This window comes from Pelophylax lessonae, assembly GCF_965119305.1.
Source record: "Pelophylax lessonae genome assembly, chromosome: 7".
Classification (NCBI taxonomy): Eukaryota; Metazoa; Chordata; class Amphibia; order Anura; family Ranidae; genus Pelophylax; species Pelophylax lessonae.
This window is the reverse complement of record NC_138774.1, coordinates 192,896,849-192,912,082: the sequence shown is the minus strand read 5'-3', so window position 1 is coordinate 192,912,082 and position 15,234 is coordinate 192,896,849. Positions and strand designations below refer to the sequence as shown.

Below are 15,234 nucleotides of genomic sequence, written 5' to 3'. Positions count from 1 at the left end.
TGTTGACTGTGCACTGGGATAAATTAACTCATGCACAGGAGTGACGTCACCCCACTGTGGCCATACAACCAAAGACCCGTCACCCAGAAGAAGCCAAAGAGAGGGTGCCAGAGCCGGGGAGGGATTTGTTGGTGGGGAGGTAAGGGTTTGTGGAGTTTAGTTGCACTTAAAGTGTAAACGCAAATCAGTCTGTATATGAAGTAAAGCATGCTTGGTATACTCACGGTGGAACCTAAGGGTTTAATCCTCAGCATTGTGTATAAAGGCTGTTTGATTATGTCTCTCTGATCATCTTCTTTCACGGTCTCCAAAAAATAACCTGATATTTACAGAGCCAGGGGAAGGGCTGCACATGCAGTTTGGTGTGTATTGCTAGAGTATTGCTTCTTGGGAGAGTGCATGTGATCAGCACAGGGCCAATCAGCACTGTCCAGACATGTCCAGAGAGGATCAGGGGAGAATGAAAACTCTTCCTATAAGCTTTACTAGAAACTGATACAAGTTACAAGGCTACTATATACTGCTGATGAGAAAATTGGATTTTTCTACTTACCGTAGAATCCATTTCTCTGAGTTCATCGATGGACACAGCGCTCCATAAATCATAACTACTGGGTTATATTGCCTCCTCCAGGAATAGGACAAGGCAGAACAAAAAACACCTGGCTATGCCCATAGGCTGTCCTCAGCTGGTATATAACCCCTTCTCTGCTCTAAGTAATCAGTTTAGTAGCAATCAGTTTTAGAAGTATCAGAACTCCATAGAGGGGTGGGTGCTGTGTCCGCCAATGAACTCAGAGAAATGGATTTTCTCTTTCGTTCATCGACGGACACAGCGCTCCATGAATCTTAACTACTGGGATGTCCAAAAGCAGTGCCAAAAAGAAAAATGAGGGGTGGGGAAAATAACCCAAGGCTAAACATAAGAGCCCTTAACCAGGACACAGGGGCCTTAACCGGGTCACAGGAGCCCCGTCTGAAAAATAAAGGTTTACAGAAAAACAGCCCCTCTTAAACAGCAGCCTGCAAAACTTTGCGGCCAAAAGAAGCATCGGCAGATGCCAAAGTATCTATCTTACAGAATTTTGTGTCCGATGATGGAATGCCCAAGAAGTACTCGTGACAGGGAAAGGTGGAACCTGACCTTTAATAGAATAGACCTGCGTCACTGTCTGCCTGATCCATTTGGAGATGGTAGCCGAAGAAGTGGCCAGCCCTTTCCTTGGTCCGTCCGTAACCACAAAAAGCGAGTCTGACCTCCAAAAGAACTCAGTAGCTGCCAGATACACCCGAATCACACAAACCACATCCAAGGTATGCAAAGCAAATTCCCAGCCAGCTTGGGACAAAAGGAAGCCAACACAATGTCCTCATTCAAATGGAAGTAAGAGACAACTTTGGGCAGGAATGATGGACAGGGACAAAGAACCACTTTATCCCTATGGACCACTAAATAGGGACTGCGAGAGGATAATGCCGCCAATTCCGATACCCTGTGGGCCGAGGTAATAGCCACCAAGAATGTCACCTTCTGGGATAACTGGGATAAGGGAATTTCCCGAATATTCTCAAATGGAGCTTTCTGGAGAAACTAAAGTACTAAATTTAAATCCCATGGTGGCAAAAGAGACCGTACAGGTGGAGCCACATGTCGAACCCCCTGAAAGAAAGGTATGAACTAAAGAGTGTGTGGCTAGGGGTTGCTGAAAGAAGATTGCAAGGGCAGACACCTGGCCCTTGATGGTACTCAGGGCCAACTTCTGATCCATGCTCTGTTGAAGAAAGGTTAAGATCCGAGCCACAGAAAAGGATGAGCGCCACACCAAGAAATTTACATCTTTCCACGTACGATGGTATATCTTGCTGGGAGAGGACTTCCTCGCCTTCACCATAATAGGGATCAGTGATCCAGACAGACCTCTATCCATCAGCACCTGGCTTTCAATGGCGAAGCCATTAAAACCAGTGACTGTAAGTAGGATGGTAGATCAGCACTTAGGACAACTTGTCTTCTCTGAAAGGAAGCCCCCAAGGCCTGTGGTTCCTGAAGTTTGTTCAGAGGAAGGACCACCCTGGTCAGAATTAGAATCAGACCTAGGTAAATCAATCCCCTGGACAGGGATAGGGGGGACCTTAGGTAGTTCGGACATCACCTGAACCTTTTCAGGAATTAAATCGGCACAAGGAGATTCAGGACCTAAAAAACCCTAAAAGGACAAGCCTTGTCCTCTTTCTGGGTACCCCTAAAAGAATCATTTCGTGGATCCCCTTGACGCTAATGAAGGAGGTCCATGAGGCCGGAAACCAACAAAGATGTCCTCCCACCCCAATAATGGGTGAGGGCAGACCTTCATTCTAAGGGGTCTTGTCTGCGGCTCCGGAGAAGCTAGCTCTAGGCTTATCAGACCAAGGATGCTTGGAACCTCCCAGGGAAGATTTGAAAGATCTATTTCCCTTATTCACCATCCCAGAAGCACAAAATAATTTTCTATGTGCTGCGAAGGTGGGCCCCCGTCTGCGACAAGGCTCCTTCTCTTTCCTAGACTATGGCAGGAAGGTACTATTCCCCCCCCCTCCCCCATGATACCCTTAATAATGACATCCAGGGTAACCCCAAACAAGCGATCGCCTTGAAAGGGCAGATCAATGAGAGCTTTCTTAGAGGCTTGGTCTGTGGAAGAATTCTTAAGCCACAGCACGCACTTAATCACTACCACTGAAACAGAAAGTTTGGACAGCACAGGAGCTGTATCCAAAGCTGCATCACAAATAAACTGCAGTCCATGGACCAACTGGTCTGCTAAATCAACATAAGCAGCAGGGACCTGCTCATCCCCAGGCCCTGGCGCAAAAGCTTGGGCCATTCAGTTAGGGTCTGAGACACCAGGGTTGAGGCAAAGACTGGCCGCAATGTCGAACCAGCCATAGTAAACATGCTGCGTGCCACGGCCTCTGCTTTCCAGTCAGCCGGGTCCTTAAAGGATGGGGATTCCTCTATGGGATCATGGTAGCTTTGTTCAACCTGGAAACAAGAGGGTCAACCACTGGTGGACTAGTCCACTTTTTTAAAAGTGACTCCTCAAAAGGTAACGTACAGCAAAACGTTTGGGGACCACAAAGGGTAATTTTAGTTGTTCCCATCCCTTACAGGAAAACTTGTCAAAATAAGGCACATAAGGAAACACCTTTGGAGTGCGAGGTGACTTATGCGCACCAAACAACACAGCAACGTCCGTGGCTACATCAGCCGCATCCTCCATTTTTAAAGTCTCACACACTGCAGTGATAAGTGCGTCTACCAGCGCTTTTAAATTCGCTGCTGTGACCAAGGAGGAATCATCCTCACTATCCGATGGATCTGGGGGTGTTATATTAGGCCCCCCTGGAAGGACCGCGCCCAGGGCGACCTTAAGGCTCAAAATCAGATGGGACAGACTAAGGACTGCAGGACCACCGTCAGTGGAACCATGGGAAGCAGGGTTCTGAGGGACCTGCCACCTCAATGAGGGGGTCAGTGGGGGAGATGTGACCCTGAGGCTCCATAAGGAAAGGAAGACCTTGCAGTACAAAAATGATCCCCATGAGGGATTCCCACGTGGCTTTGATCGTCTCCAGGACGAAGGGAAAATGGCCCCCGTGACATCATCAGGCTACACAAACATGGCCGCCAGCTGAGACCAGCCAGACTAAGGGAAAATGGCTGCCATCAGCTAAAGATGCTGAAGCATGCTGCCAGGATCTTTCCTGCGCCCTCTGCAACGCTGCACCCTCAGCAAGGTGACCCTCCCAAAGGTAGGACACACATTAGGGGAGACTTCGCTGCACACTCTGCACCGGTCTCTGAACTGGGACCCCCTGCACTATAATCCCACTGCAAACAGTAGAGCATGCACCTAGCGGTCTCCTACACTGGGACCCCTCCAGACTACCAGGGCAGGTCGTACGCTATCCCAGGACCCTTACAGAGTGGGGATAGCGGGGGAACACCCAGGGGTATCCGCTGCATCCTCTGCCCTGGGACCCCCACCAGCCTCCAGGTTCAGACAGGGGGGAAAGGGAGTGGGGAAGCCCAGCTCACTGAGGGATTTAGCAATGGGAGGAGGGATGGAGGTTACCCACGTCCACCCCAAAAAAATGCCAAAAGGGGAGAGCAGGGACTGTACTTACCCTTCCATGGTGCAGGTAATGCTCCAGACAGAATCCTCGCCTTTGAAGTAGGGAAGCTGTTGACCACTGCGACTCAGATCCACGCCCGGTCGTATGTGACCCTTCGAGATCCTACGAGACATTAACTCATGGGCCAGCCTCTGTCCTTGAGGCTATGTCGTGGCCGACCTAGCGTGTATCTGCGGTCTGCATGCGCTCGCTGGCTGGGCTGGGGGGACCTCTGGATCTAGATTATCCAGCCCATCGCCCAGCCCGGCAGTTGATTGTAGATCTCCCAAGAGAAAATAAAAAAAGGATGTAAGGTAGGATCAGAGATCCCAGCTGGGAACCCTAGGTCCTTGCTCCTGACTAGAGAGATTAAAACTGATTATCTAGAGCAGAGAGGGGGGTTATATACCAGCTGAGGACAGCCCACTATCGTAGCCAGGTGTTTTTTGTTCTGCCTAGTCCTCCTCCTGGAGGAGGCAATATAACCCAGTAGTTATGATATATGGAGCGCTGTGTCTGTCAATGAATGAAAGAGAAAACGTATTTATCCATTTGTATTTGCTAAAATTATTGCATTTCAGGGTTCTGTGTACTGTGGGATACCAGATATAGTGAATGCAGGTCCTGGTTTAAGTAACACTTTAAGTACCATTTGGATGGTTTTTGACCAGGTTTGCAGGGTTAAAACAAAGTTCACATATTTAAGCTAATCAGTGTACGGAGAAACCAAGAGATTAAGTCGGTTCACACTAAGGCGACACAACTCCTTACTACTTGCAGGGACTTCACATAATGGAAGTCTATGCAAGTCGCTCCGCCCCAAAGTAGTACAGGACCCTTTTTCTAAGTCGGAGCGACTTGTGTCGCTCCTATTAGAACGGGTCCTGTAGCGGTCAATGGACCACGAGGGAGCGCGACTTGTCAGGCTGACAAGTCACCTGACAAGTCGCGCTAGTGTGGACCGGCTCTTAAAGGAGATCTCAAGTCACAATGTTTACTTTTGCATTAAGAAAGATGGTCACTACATTAAAACACTATTCATTTTAAAACATTTTTCTGGTTTGCCATGTGTTTTATGTTGTCCCTGTGACCACTGCTTAGTGTCTTTTTTTTTAAAGGCAATAGTGCGTTAGCTTACTGCCAAGGGTTTTGCCATACATAAAACTATATTACTCGTGTTCCCTTGCGGTCAACGCTACTGAAAGGGGCAGCGTTTCAAATACCTACATGGAAAATCTTATGTGTGAATAGGTTTTCTGGAGTTACAGCTTTACAGAGGGGCTGATGCTGTGAAGCATTGTAGTTTGAAACGCACACTTATAGTCTATTCTTGCTGTGCTTTAAAAGTAAAAAACCAAAGGGCATACTGCAGAGTAGCCACCTATTATTTCGGACTATGGTTAAAATTTCAGTAATAGCTTTCATGACATTGTTTTTCCAAGAAATGTTTGACATTGAAAGTAATTGAACTGAAGCAGGTGAAGTTCAAGTTGCACTGATCAATTGATTCAGCCATTTAGCTAATAAAATAATTGGGCTGAATGGTCGATCACATGAAAAGTCCATCAATTGAAATATTAACATGTTTATGGCCCGCATTATTTTATTTCAAAGCATACCTTCTTTACATTCCAAAGCAACCCGTGACTCCAGATTATCCATCTGCATTTGGAGACGCTTCAAGGTGCGGTCTGCATCCCGTGTTTTTCTCTTATAGGCAATGAGAACAGCAATGATAGCAAGCAGCAGCAATCCACCCCCAGCACCGATCCCCACTATGGCTGGCAGGGTGAGGGAGCTGTCAGAGTAGATCCGGAGACTTCCTGGAGAGAATTCCATCCCTCCAACAAGAATCTAAAGACAAGGAAAACATATTTATTTTTTTAATCTATCTGGACTGAACAACTGTCAGGGAGGGGGTGCTGATCTACCAGACAAGGCTGGAGAAGCAAGCCCAGCAGAGGGGATGGGTAAAATGGAAAGCCTAACTGTCATTTTGGATAAACAATATGGTAGGGGTTGGGCACCAAATTTGTCTAAAGACCAAAGCTGGCCATACATTATGCAATTTTCTTATTCACTTTCTTTAGGATTTACCTTCAACTATGTAGTGCAAGGGCCTGCCTGATTGCATACAAATTGAAAGGGTTTTTTGTTTAACCTCATATTATATAGCTTTGGTAAATCTAAAGGAAAACTGTACAAGAAAATTGTATTATATATGACAAGCCTAAACCTAAAACAATTTCATCTTACAGCTTGGGAGCTCAACTCCTCTGACTTCTCAGCCACCCACTATAAACTCTCAAACTAAGGAGGGATGGTCAGTAAGCGTTATCTCCAGGAGGCAGAACTCACCTGGGAAGACAGGTAAAACAAACACCTACTGTCAGAGTGGGCCTGGAACCTTCCAGACTACACAAAAAAGTTTTCAGCTTATAGAAAGTAACTGAACAGCTATTGCAAGTTACCTTCTGCTATGGCAGAACTTTTAGTTTTCAATCCTTAGGATTTTTTCAAAGAAAATCTTTACTTTCCCTATGCAGGATAGAGCAAGTTTCAATAAATTGCTGCACCACCAGCAGCACCTTTGCTCTCCCACCACCGGAAGTGAGAAGAGTAAGCTTTTTGTAACTTCAATGTTGATCTAAGTATTTGCTTACATTGGGGTAGGGATATGGTCCTTACCCCAATGTGACAACATTGGGCCAATCACCAACACTAACAGAGAAATCAGAGTACGGCGCCCCCTAAATCTGGAGGAACCAGGTATTTCTCTTTATTCCCAGCGGTTAGCAGGGTGTTAGAGTAGCAAAATAATGCAGGATATAAGCTGTTGTGGCTGGCCTGGACCAAAGAAAGTAAACCTGTTGCTTTGTCCTGAATGGCAAGGCAAAGCTTTATTTTATGTTTGGATCAAACCATCAATGCAAGACAGAGCTTTGGCGACTTCTAGCCCCAATCCCAAAAGGGAAATCTGGCAGAGCAACAACAAATTTTAAAGTTCATGGGACTCTGCACCAGAGCTAGAGTAGATGATCCACCAGAGCTAGAGTAGATGATCCAACAGAGTCAAATGTAATGAAATATTAAAAATAAAGAAAAACAAATTGTCCATGTGTACCGTTTGCTTCCTCATACAGAAAAAATGCTAAATCAGCGTATTTTAGGGTATATCTCTGAGGTGTGGAATCAACTGTTTTATGAAACATTGGCTTACTTGTGTATACCCCCCACATTGTCGGGTTCCCGAATGACAGATTTTTAACTTACAGTCACGCGATGTTCTCCTGTCTGGCTGGGGGAATCGCATAGCAGCTGAGTGTCGGACACCGTAAGTGAACACGGTTCATCCCCGATCAGTACTGTGTAGTTCAGCTTTGCTCCTCCAGGGGCAGCAGGCTGCAGATTTCTTCCCTAGATTAAAAAAAAAACATCAGACTCAAATGAATTTGTAAAAAAAGAAAAAAAAAAAAAAACTACCCAGGATAGAAGTAAAGAAAGGGTAAGATATTTTAAAAAGGCAAGTATGTAAGTTAAAGGCACACTACTACCCAAAAAAAGTTAAGAAAATTAAGATTAAAGGAAACCTGTAGTGAGAGAAATATATGACACACCATTTATCAGCTACTTGTGGCTGGTTATTGTGCCATTTCTCTGGCAAACAAAAAATGCCAATTTATAACTAGCTTTTAGAGTAATATAGAGTAAGTTACACACAGAAGGGCTTTGCAGAGAGCAAACAAAAAAAGAAAAAAAATGTATTTCCCAGCAAACTTATCATTTGTTAGCCTCATGTCAATGTGAATGAAATAAGGCCAATGACCCTCTCGCCCATGCAGCCAACTACCAAGCACCAGTGCATAGGTCCACTAGAAATTTGAACTCTTTTGGCTTGACATACACTTCTACTATCTGATGCATAATAATAAAGCTTCATTATTATGCATCAGATAGTAGAAGTGTATGTCAAGCCAAAAGAGTGGAGCAGGAAAAAAAAAAACCCTCCCTGGTTTTTACTGCTCTATTAGAAAAAAATTCACACCTGCTGACATTTGTTAAAAAAATCTACATCATCATCAACACAGGAGAAAAAATATATAACTGGTATGTCCCACTCTACTTAAAACACATTTTTATTTTTCTGTGTTACTGTTGGAAAGTTTCCCTTACTTCCTGCCTAGTAACGCATTCTCAGCAGGACAGGAAGTGAGGGGAAAAACAAAGTCTTGGATAGCAGTAAAAACCAAACATGGGTTCTAACCCTTCCTTACTCTATCCAAAACTATAAAACAAGTCTATGCTTTGCACACAATTTAAGAAGCAGCAGTCTGTGACAAAGTCAAAACAAACTAAGTAAAGGAATATACCAAGTGAGAACAAGTGACACCATAGGTGTTACGGTCTTATCTGTTAGGTCTCTTGCAACACTTTTTTTTCAGATTACCTTTTGATTTTAAAATTCATGTTGATTTTATTTTTAATACCTTGAGGATGACATGTGAGCCTGGCTTTATCTCCAGAGTGCCACCAGGCCCAAAGGGCTCCACCACAGGGTTGGGGTAGTAGGTAAATGTGGTGAAGTTCAAGGTGCGCAGGCTTGTTACATTGTCCAAGACAAAACCAAACTCATCTGGCTGAACACCGTCATCTGGGACAGCCTCTAGATTAGAGGGGTAGATTCCAGGAGCCTTGCAGAGCATCAGTGTGTCGTTAAGGATGTGGCATGTCTGAAAAGTATAGAAAAAGTCAGGGTTAGAAGATTACATTTGGAATTAGGGGAACCAATTATGTATTTTCAGAGTGATGGATTTATTGGAGCACTAGTTTCACAGTATATTATGACAAGATTTTCACACCTTTCACACTGGTATTACATATTCAACATCATAGCTTGCTTACAGTTTTGCAAGTCTTCCCTCTAGTGACCATGAGTATGTCAAAGAATTCAGCCTGCTACAAGAAACTGAGCTATCTGGAGTGTCTAGAGTTCCTAAAGTAGAGAGCAAAGGTTTAAAGCAGACCTTCAGGTGATCCAGAAAGATCTGGGCAATGGCAAGCAAAAAAGAAAAAAAAAAAGAAGAAACTATTACCAGCTGGTATAACCCCTTGTACTTCCAGCATACCCAAGTTTGGTGGAAAACCAGTACCAAAAACATTATTACAGACAGACAGGGTTTAGACCTGTGTCCCTCAATGAACTACAAGAAATGTATTTTAGAAGTGCAAAAATCCAATTTTCTTTTGTGCACATTGAGGGACACAGGACTGCTGGGACATCAAAAAGCAGTCCAACTCAGGGATGGTCAATCGCAATACCTTATGCCCGAAGCTTACATCAGAAGAGGCATGAACATCCACCTGGTAATACTTGGAGAATGTGTGAACAGAATACTAGACGGCAGCCTTGCAAATCTAGGAAACCATAGCCTAAAGTAAGAAACACTCAGTTTTAGCAGAGTGTGCATTAACAGGAAAGGATGGGACCCTATCCCTAAAACAATTAGTTTGAAAGATGACCTGTCTGAGACACCGTAAAATGGTGGTGGGATGAGAAACTATATTTTCTTTACAGGGACCATCAGGACCGACAAAGTCAGTCTTCCTAGTGGAAGCAGTGGCTGAAAGGTAGACACAAACAGCAGGAACTACATCCAAGCAATGCAGGGAGATCTCCTCCTGATGAATTGAAGCCAGAGGGATGGAAGAACAATGTCTTGGTTGAGGTGACAAGCTAAAACCACCTTAGGAAGAAGGGACAGTCTAAGCCTCAACACCTTCTTGTCCCTGTGCAGGACAGGAAGGTTTCTCCTTTTTTTTGCTCAGGCACTTGCTCAACAGAAATGACGACAACAACAAATGCAACCTTGGGAGTGCTAAGAGAAATATCTGATAGGTTCAAAAGGTAGTCTTAAGCGAAGATAGAATCAAATTTAGATCCCATAGAGTGTCATGTGGGAGAGCACAGGGGAAGCCACATGACAGACACCCTGTACAAAAATCATAATCAAAGAGTGAGAAGCTAGTGCTCTTTGGAACTAAATTGCAAGCATCAAATCTGCCCCATGATAGTACTCTGGTTCAAATGCTGAGCCAGGCTGAATTGCAGAAAGGCCAGGATCTTTAAAGGTGGCAGTTTCTCTACTAGCACCAAGCAAAGCATGGCTCCTACGTGCAAGGATTAACTTTGCGAGAAGTACACTTCGTCTTCAGTATTGCAAGAATTACTGATTTGGAGATGCTCCTGTCCCACGAGACCTGTGCAACAGCCATGCTGTTAAAGCCAGCAAACGTGAAACTGGATGGTAAACTGGGCAAAAACAACTGGAAGAACCCACACAGCATCTGCCAGGAGTCTGATTAGGTCCAAGTGCCACATCCATCTAAATAATATAGAGCATCTTGAACCTGCACAGCCGACAAGGAAGGAGTTTTAGGGGAGGAAAGGCATAGCAAGGATGAACTGATTCCATGGAGACATCAGTTATTCACTAATTCCTCCAGAGGATCTCTGTACCTGTCTGGTTTGTTTTTTAATCTTGAGGTCAGTAGTTTCATATCCTGAAATACCTCCAGTTGTTGCTAACATTCACAAGGGTCCAGGCGATGCTGGCTGAAGAAATCTGCCTGACAACTGTCCAAACCTGAAATGTAAATAGTGGACAAGGCTGGAGCGTGAAGCTTCCAGACAGAATTCTTTCTACCTCTTTTGACAAGGCAAGACTTCTGGTTCCTCCCTGGTGCTTAAGGTATGCCACTGCTGTGGTGTTGTATGACTGAATACTGACCAGATGACCCTCTAGTTGGGGAGCCCAGCTTTGCAGGGACAACCAAATAAGCACCTATGCTCCAGAATGTTGATCAGGTGATGATATTTCTGACATCCAAATCACCTGATCTGATAAGGTGTCTAGGACTCCTTCCCAGCCAAACAGACTGACACCCAACACAAGGATCTTCCAAGACACTGGAAGGAAGGACTTCAAATCCAGAATCTGATTCTTGAGCCACCAAGCCAGGGACAACTTGGTCCTTGGTGTATGGCAAATCTATCTGTCCAGAGACTGAACCAACTTATTCCCAAAGACAGAATGAACCAACTTGTCTCACAAAGACAAATGTTAAGTGGTAGGGGTGTGGGGTGAACTGGGTAAACAGGATTGCTTCAAAAAAGGCTATCATTTGTCTTAGAATTGTTATGGAGACTGACTTGAGCTGTCTATGATGAGACCCAGATACTCCAGCACTGATTTCTGAAGGTTCAGGATCCAATTGAAGACTAGATGGATGCTCCCTTTGGATTCTGGGACTGAGCAGGTCTAAGGAGAACACATTGAACTGTTCCCCTGCAGGTACTGGAGAGTTGGTCCAGAAAACTGCCAGGATGACATGGAAATAGGCTAATCTGTGTGATGACACAGGCAGGTTGGACAGCATGAACGGAGAATGGACTGAGAGCTGAATGCTAGCTTGTATTCCCTAGAAACCACTTTCCTTACCCAAGCATCCAAAATGCTGGCAGACCAAATGTCTACACAGGCGGACATTCTCTGGAAGAAAAAGTAGTGGCCTGCCATTCTTCAGGTGTGACACTGTCTGTTAGAGACTTAAGAAACTTAGCACCTGATAGGGGTTCAGTGGCCAGAGGTTCAAAGACTGGTAAAGCTGAGGGTAGACTAGATAAGGATTTGCAATAGTAGGCGTGGAAAGCACACTTTTTGCCTCTGTGGTCAGAGTAAGTAATTAAGTTTGCAATTTGGCCCATAATAATCTTGCTTGACTGCCAGATTTGGCTCTATCATCCTGGGATAGCGCAAGGATGTGCTAAGGATGAAGCTAAGGAAGACTCAGAGGATTGCTTAGACTCAAGCCGAGGACAAAATTCCTGGTTGCCAATGTCAACCCCTTCACTGCAGGAAAAATCTGAGGCATACAGGGAGTTGGGGGGAATATACTGGGCTGGTCACTGTTTTTTCTTTTGCAAGTGTCCAAATTATTCTGTAGGCAGTAGTATAATCCAACGGTCTCTGGATTCCTGTGTCCCTCAATGAGTTGCTAAAAAAGTGTGTTATTAGCCTGGCTGTCCAGTGTGGCCAAAATCCGTGAATAAAATACTGGCAGAACAGAAGTATGTGCATAAAGATTCTGGTGGATTTACCACAGTCCTGCTTTATTTAGCTATTTGTACAGGACACAAACACTAAAAAAAAGTATTTACAGGCCAAACATAACACGACACGAAACAAATACTTTTACTTTTTACAAGATTCCCATTATCACTGCCCCACAGTGCAGTGTAAAATCTGTCAGAGAAACCAGTCTACCAGATGCAATGTGGATTGACCATAAAGTTGTACTTCACTGACAATGAAGAAAGAATCCTCTTCCACTTACATTTATGGTCTCTATGCCAGCATACTTGGACCGAATCCGTGGATCCTGAATGGTCATTAGGTGTGTCCCGGTCACTGTAACTGCTGTGCTGCCACTATTCAGAAAGAAATGTAAACAGCAAACAAAAAGGTAATTACATCCACAAGCAAAGCATATAAAATTATCAATTACTGAATAAGAAATGACAAACTCGAGACTGCTCGGGAGCACACAGACAGGAAGTGCTAAAGAACAATGACTGAGTAGAAGTCGCCCATCTGATAGTGACCACTCCTGACCCCACTCACTTGAAAATACTCCAAGCTGGCTCCAATCGAGAGATACTGGGGTCTTCAGTGTAAGTAAAAATTACATCTTGGTTCCACACGCTGGCCCGATCGATTCGCAGAGTGATCGTGGCTGTGCTGGGGCCCTGTGAAGACGCTGGTGATATGCATACAATTTCATGCATGTTTCTCCTGTTGTGTAACAAAAATTAATTGTGACATAATGTAGTATGAAAGATAACAAGAGGTATTACAGCTGTTGAGAAGAAAGAGCCAAAAAACTTACTTGACAAAGCGGCATTCTGAGTCTCTGACCAGGACAGACACAAAGCTACCAGCATCCAGATTTTTGCCACTAATAGTAAGTCGAGTGCCACCCGATGCTGGGCCTTGCCTGGGGCTCACTTCATGAAAAGTAGGAGTCTACAGAAGGAGAGAAGAGATTTATAAGAGACATAACGAATGGCTTGGGATTGTTACTTATATGTCATTGTTCTCTGATCCCACCCCTCCTTAAGTGTCTGCACCTCAGTATTCGGAGATCCCGAGTTTAGTGTGCCAGTATTTGGAGACACTAAGGCCCCTTTCACACATGCGGTCCGTTCAGTTCATCAGTTCAGTCACATCAAAATGTATCAGTTTTTCATCCGCTTTTTCATCGTTTTTTTTTTTTTACATCCACTACCAATGAAAAAGATGGATGAAAAACGGAGCGTTTGTCCGTTTACATCCGTTTTTTTGACGGATGAAAAATAGGGCATTTATCCGTTCCAAAAAACGGACATTGACGGAAGCGGATGAAAACGGATGATCATCTGTTGTCATCCATTTTTACATAGAGATGCATTGATGTCCGTTTTTCATCCGTGGACCGTATGTGTGAAAGGGGCCTAAGGGGTTGATTTACTAAAGCTGAAGAGTGCAAAATCTGGTGCAGCTGTGCATGATAGCTAATCCGCTTCTAACTTCAGTTTGTTCAATTACGCTTGACAAAAAAAAAAAAAAAAAACTGGAAGAGGATTGGTTTCTGTGCAGAGCACTCTACAGTTTTAGTAACTCAACCCCTAAGCATCAGTATATGGCGTTCACACATTTCAGCATGAGTACGCTGAGAACCAGTGGTCTACTTATTTAGAGTCTAAGTTTCAGTATTTGGAGCTTCCAAGTTACAGTGTGTATATGGCGATTCTAAGGGTTAGTATTTGAAGGTTGTGACAGAACCGACCCACACTGTGCTTGAGTGCTTCCGTCAGTATACGGCTTCCTCCAGTCTTATACATAGATATCAGATATTATAGTCGCATAACATACAAGGCTAGCTGACAAATAGCTTGTACGAGATTTGGAACTGTTTATTGAACAAACTCACACAGAATATTTACCCCACCAGGTGAGGTCCCCGATTACATTATAGTATGCAGATGAAATTGTACACAGAAATATAATTAACATATCTAAGGAACAACCAACACAAACAGTATTCTAGTTCTCCACTAGCAACTAATGTCCGACAGGGATTTAATTAACTTGCTAATTAACTCAGCACTTAAACCAGCCTGGGTGACTAGACTGGCAGGCAACAAGGCTAAAACAAAGTATATTATACAATATCCTAATTATAAACATAGAACACCTTATTAAACAGACAACAGAAGGAGACCCATGTAGCAGACTGTCTGGCTCCTACCTATAATAGGCTATGAGGCAAAGCTCATACAATGTTCCATCAATCTGATACAGTGGAGTTAAAAATTTATCATAGATTTTTGAGGGGTATTGTGTAAAAATATTACTGTCCCATTTAAAGTAATCCAAACCATATTCTCTGTGTCCATTAAGTAGTTGTCTATCATTTTCTCTGTCACTCTGTGCCTCTAATAGATACAGGGTGACTTGCACATAAGAGGGACCTGGGGAGCTTAGACAGGGGTTTACCAACCTCTCTAAGGTAAGGTGGGTTCCATGGGCCCCCAACCCAAATTGGCTACCGACACAAAGGTTTCAAGCATCAGTATTTGAAGACATTGTATCATGTATCATTGCACTGGATCCTCTAACTATTGTTGCATGTTGGGTACCAACAAGAACACTCTGAATTCTTGTACGAGCAAGGTAAAAAATGTCACTGCTGTCTAAACTAAAATGTCACTACTGTCTTGTAACCTTTCAAAGACCAAATCTGCTTTTCTATTTTTTAACAACAACTCTGTCAAACTAACATATGTTCAATATAGAAAGGCCACCAGCAATTAGTGGCAAAGTTTGCAAAGTATTTTTGCACATTTTCTGACAGCAAGGGTAAATGTCCATTCAGACAGCCCCAAGCTGCCAGAGATTTCCTTACATGAAAAGGTTGTGGTTAGAATGTATGTGCGATCAAATGTGTATGAAAAATAATGTTCCAACTGTCACATTGTTC

The 15,234-nt window shown here is 43.9% G+C and overlaps 1 protein-coding gene across 1 annotated transcript in view; it reads right to left on the bottom strand.

Moving 5' to 3' along the window:
- Positions 1 to 15,234, bottom strand: part of PLXNA3 (plexin A3) — a 272,276-nt gene that overhangs the window by 29,351 nt on the left and 227,691 nt on the right. The window contains exons 15-20 of the mRNA XM_082263582.1: positions 13,102 to 13,238; positions 12,837 to 13,007; positions 12,550 to 12,643; positions 8,643 to 8,885; positions 7,429 to 7,572; positions 5,775 to 6,009 (exon numbers count right to left, since the gene is read on the bottom strand). Coding sequence (XP_082119708.1) covers positions 5,775 to 6,009; positions 7,429 to 7,572; positions 8,643 to 8,885; positions 12,550 to 12,643; positions 12,837 to 13,007; positions 13,102 to 13,238 — 1,024 coding nt within the window. The remainder of the gene's footprint in view (positions 1 to 5,774; positions 6,010 to 7,428; positions 7,573 to 8,642; positions 8,886 to 12,549; positions 12,644 to 12,836; positions 13,008 to 13,101; positions 13,239 to 15,234) is intronic.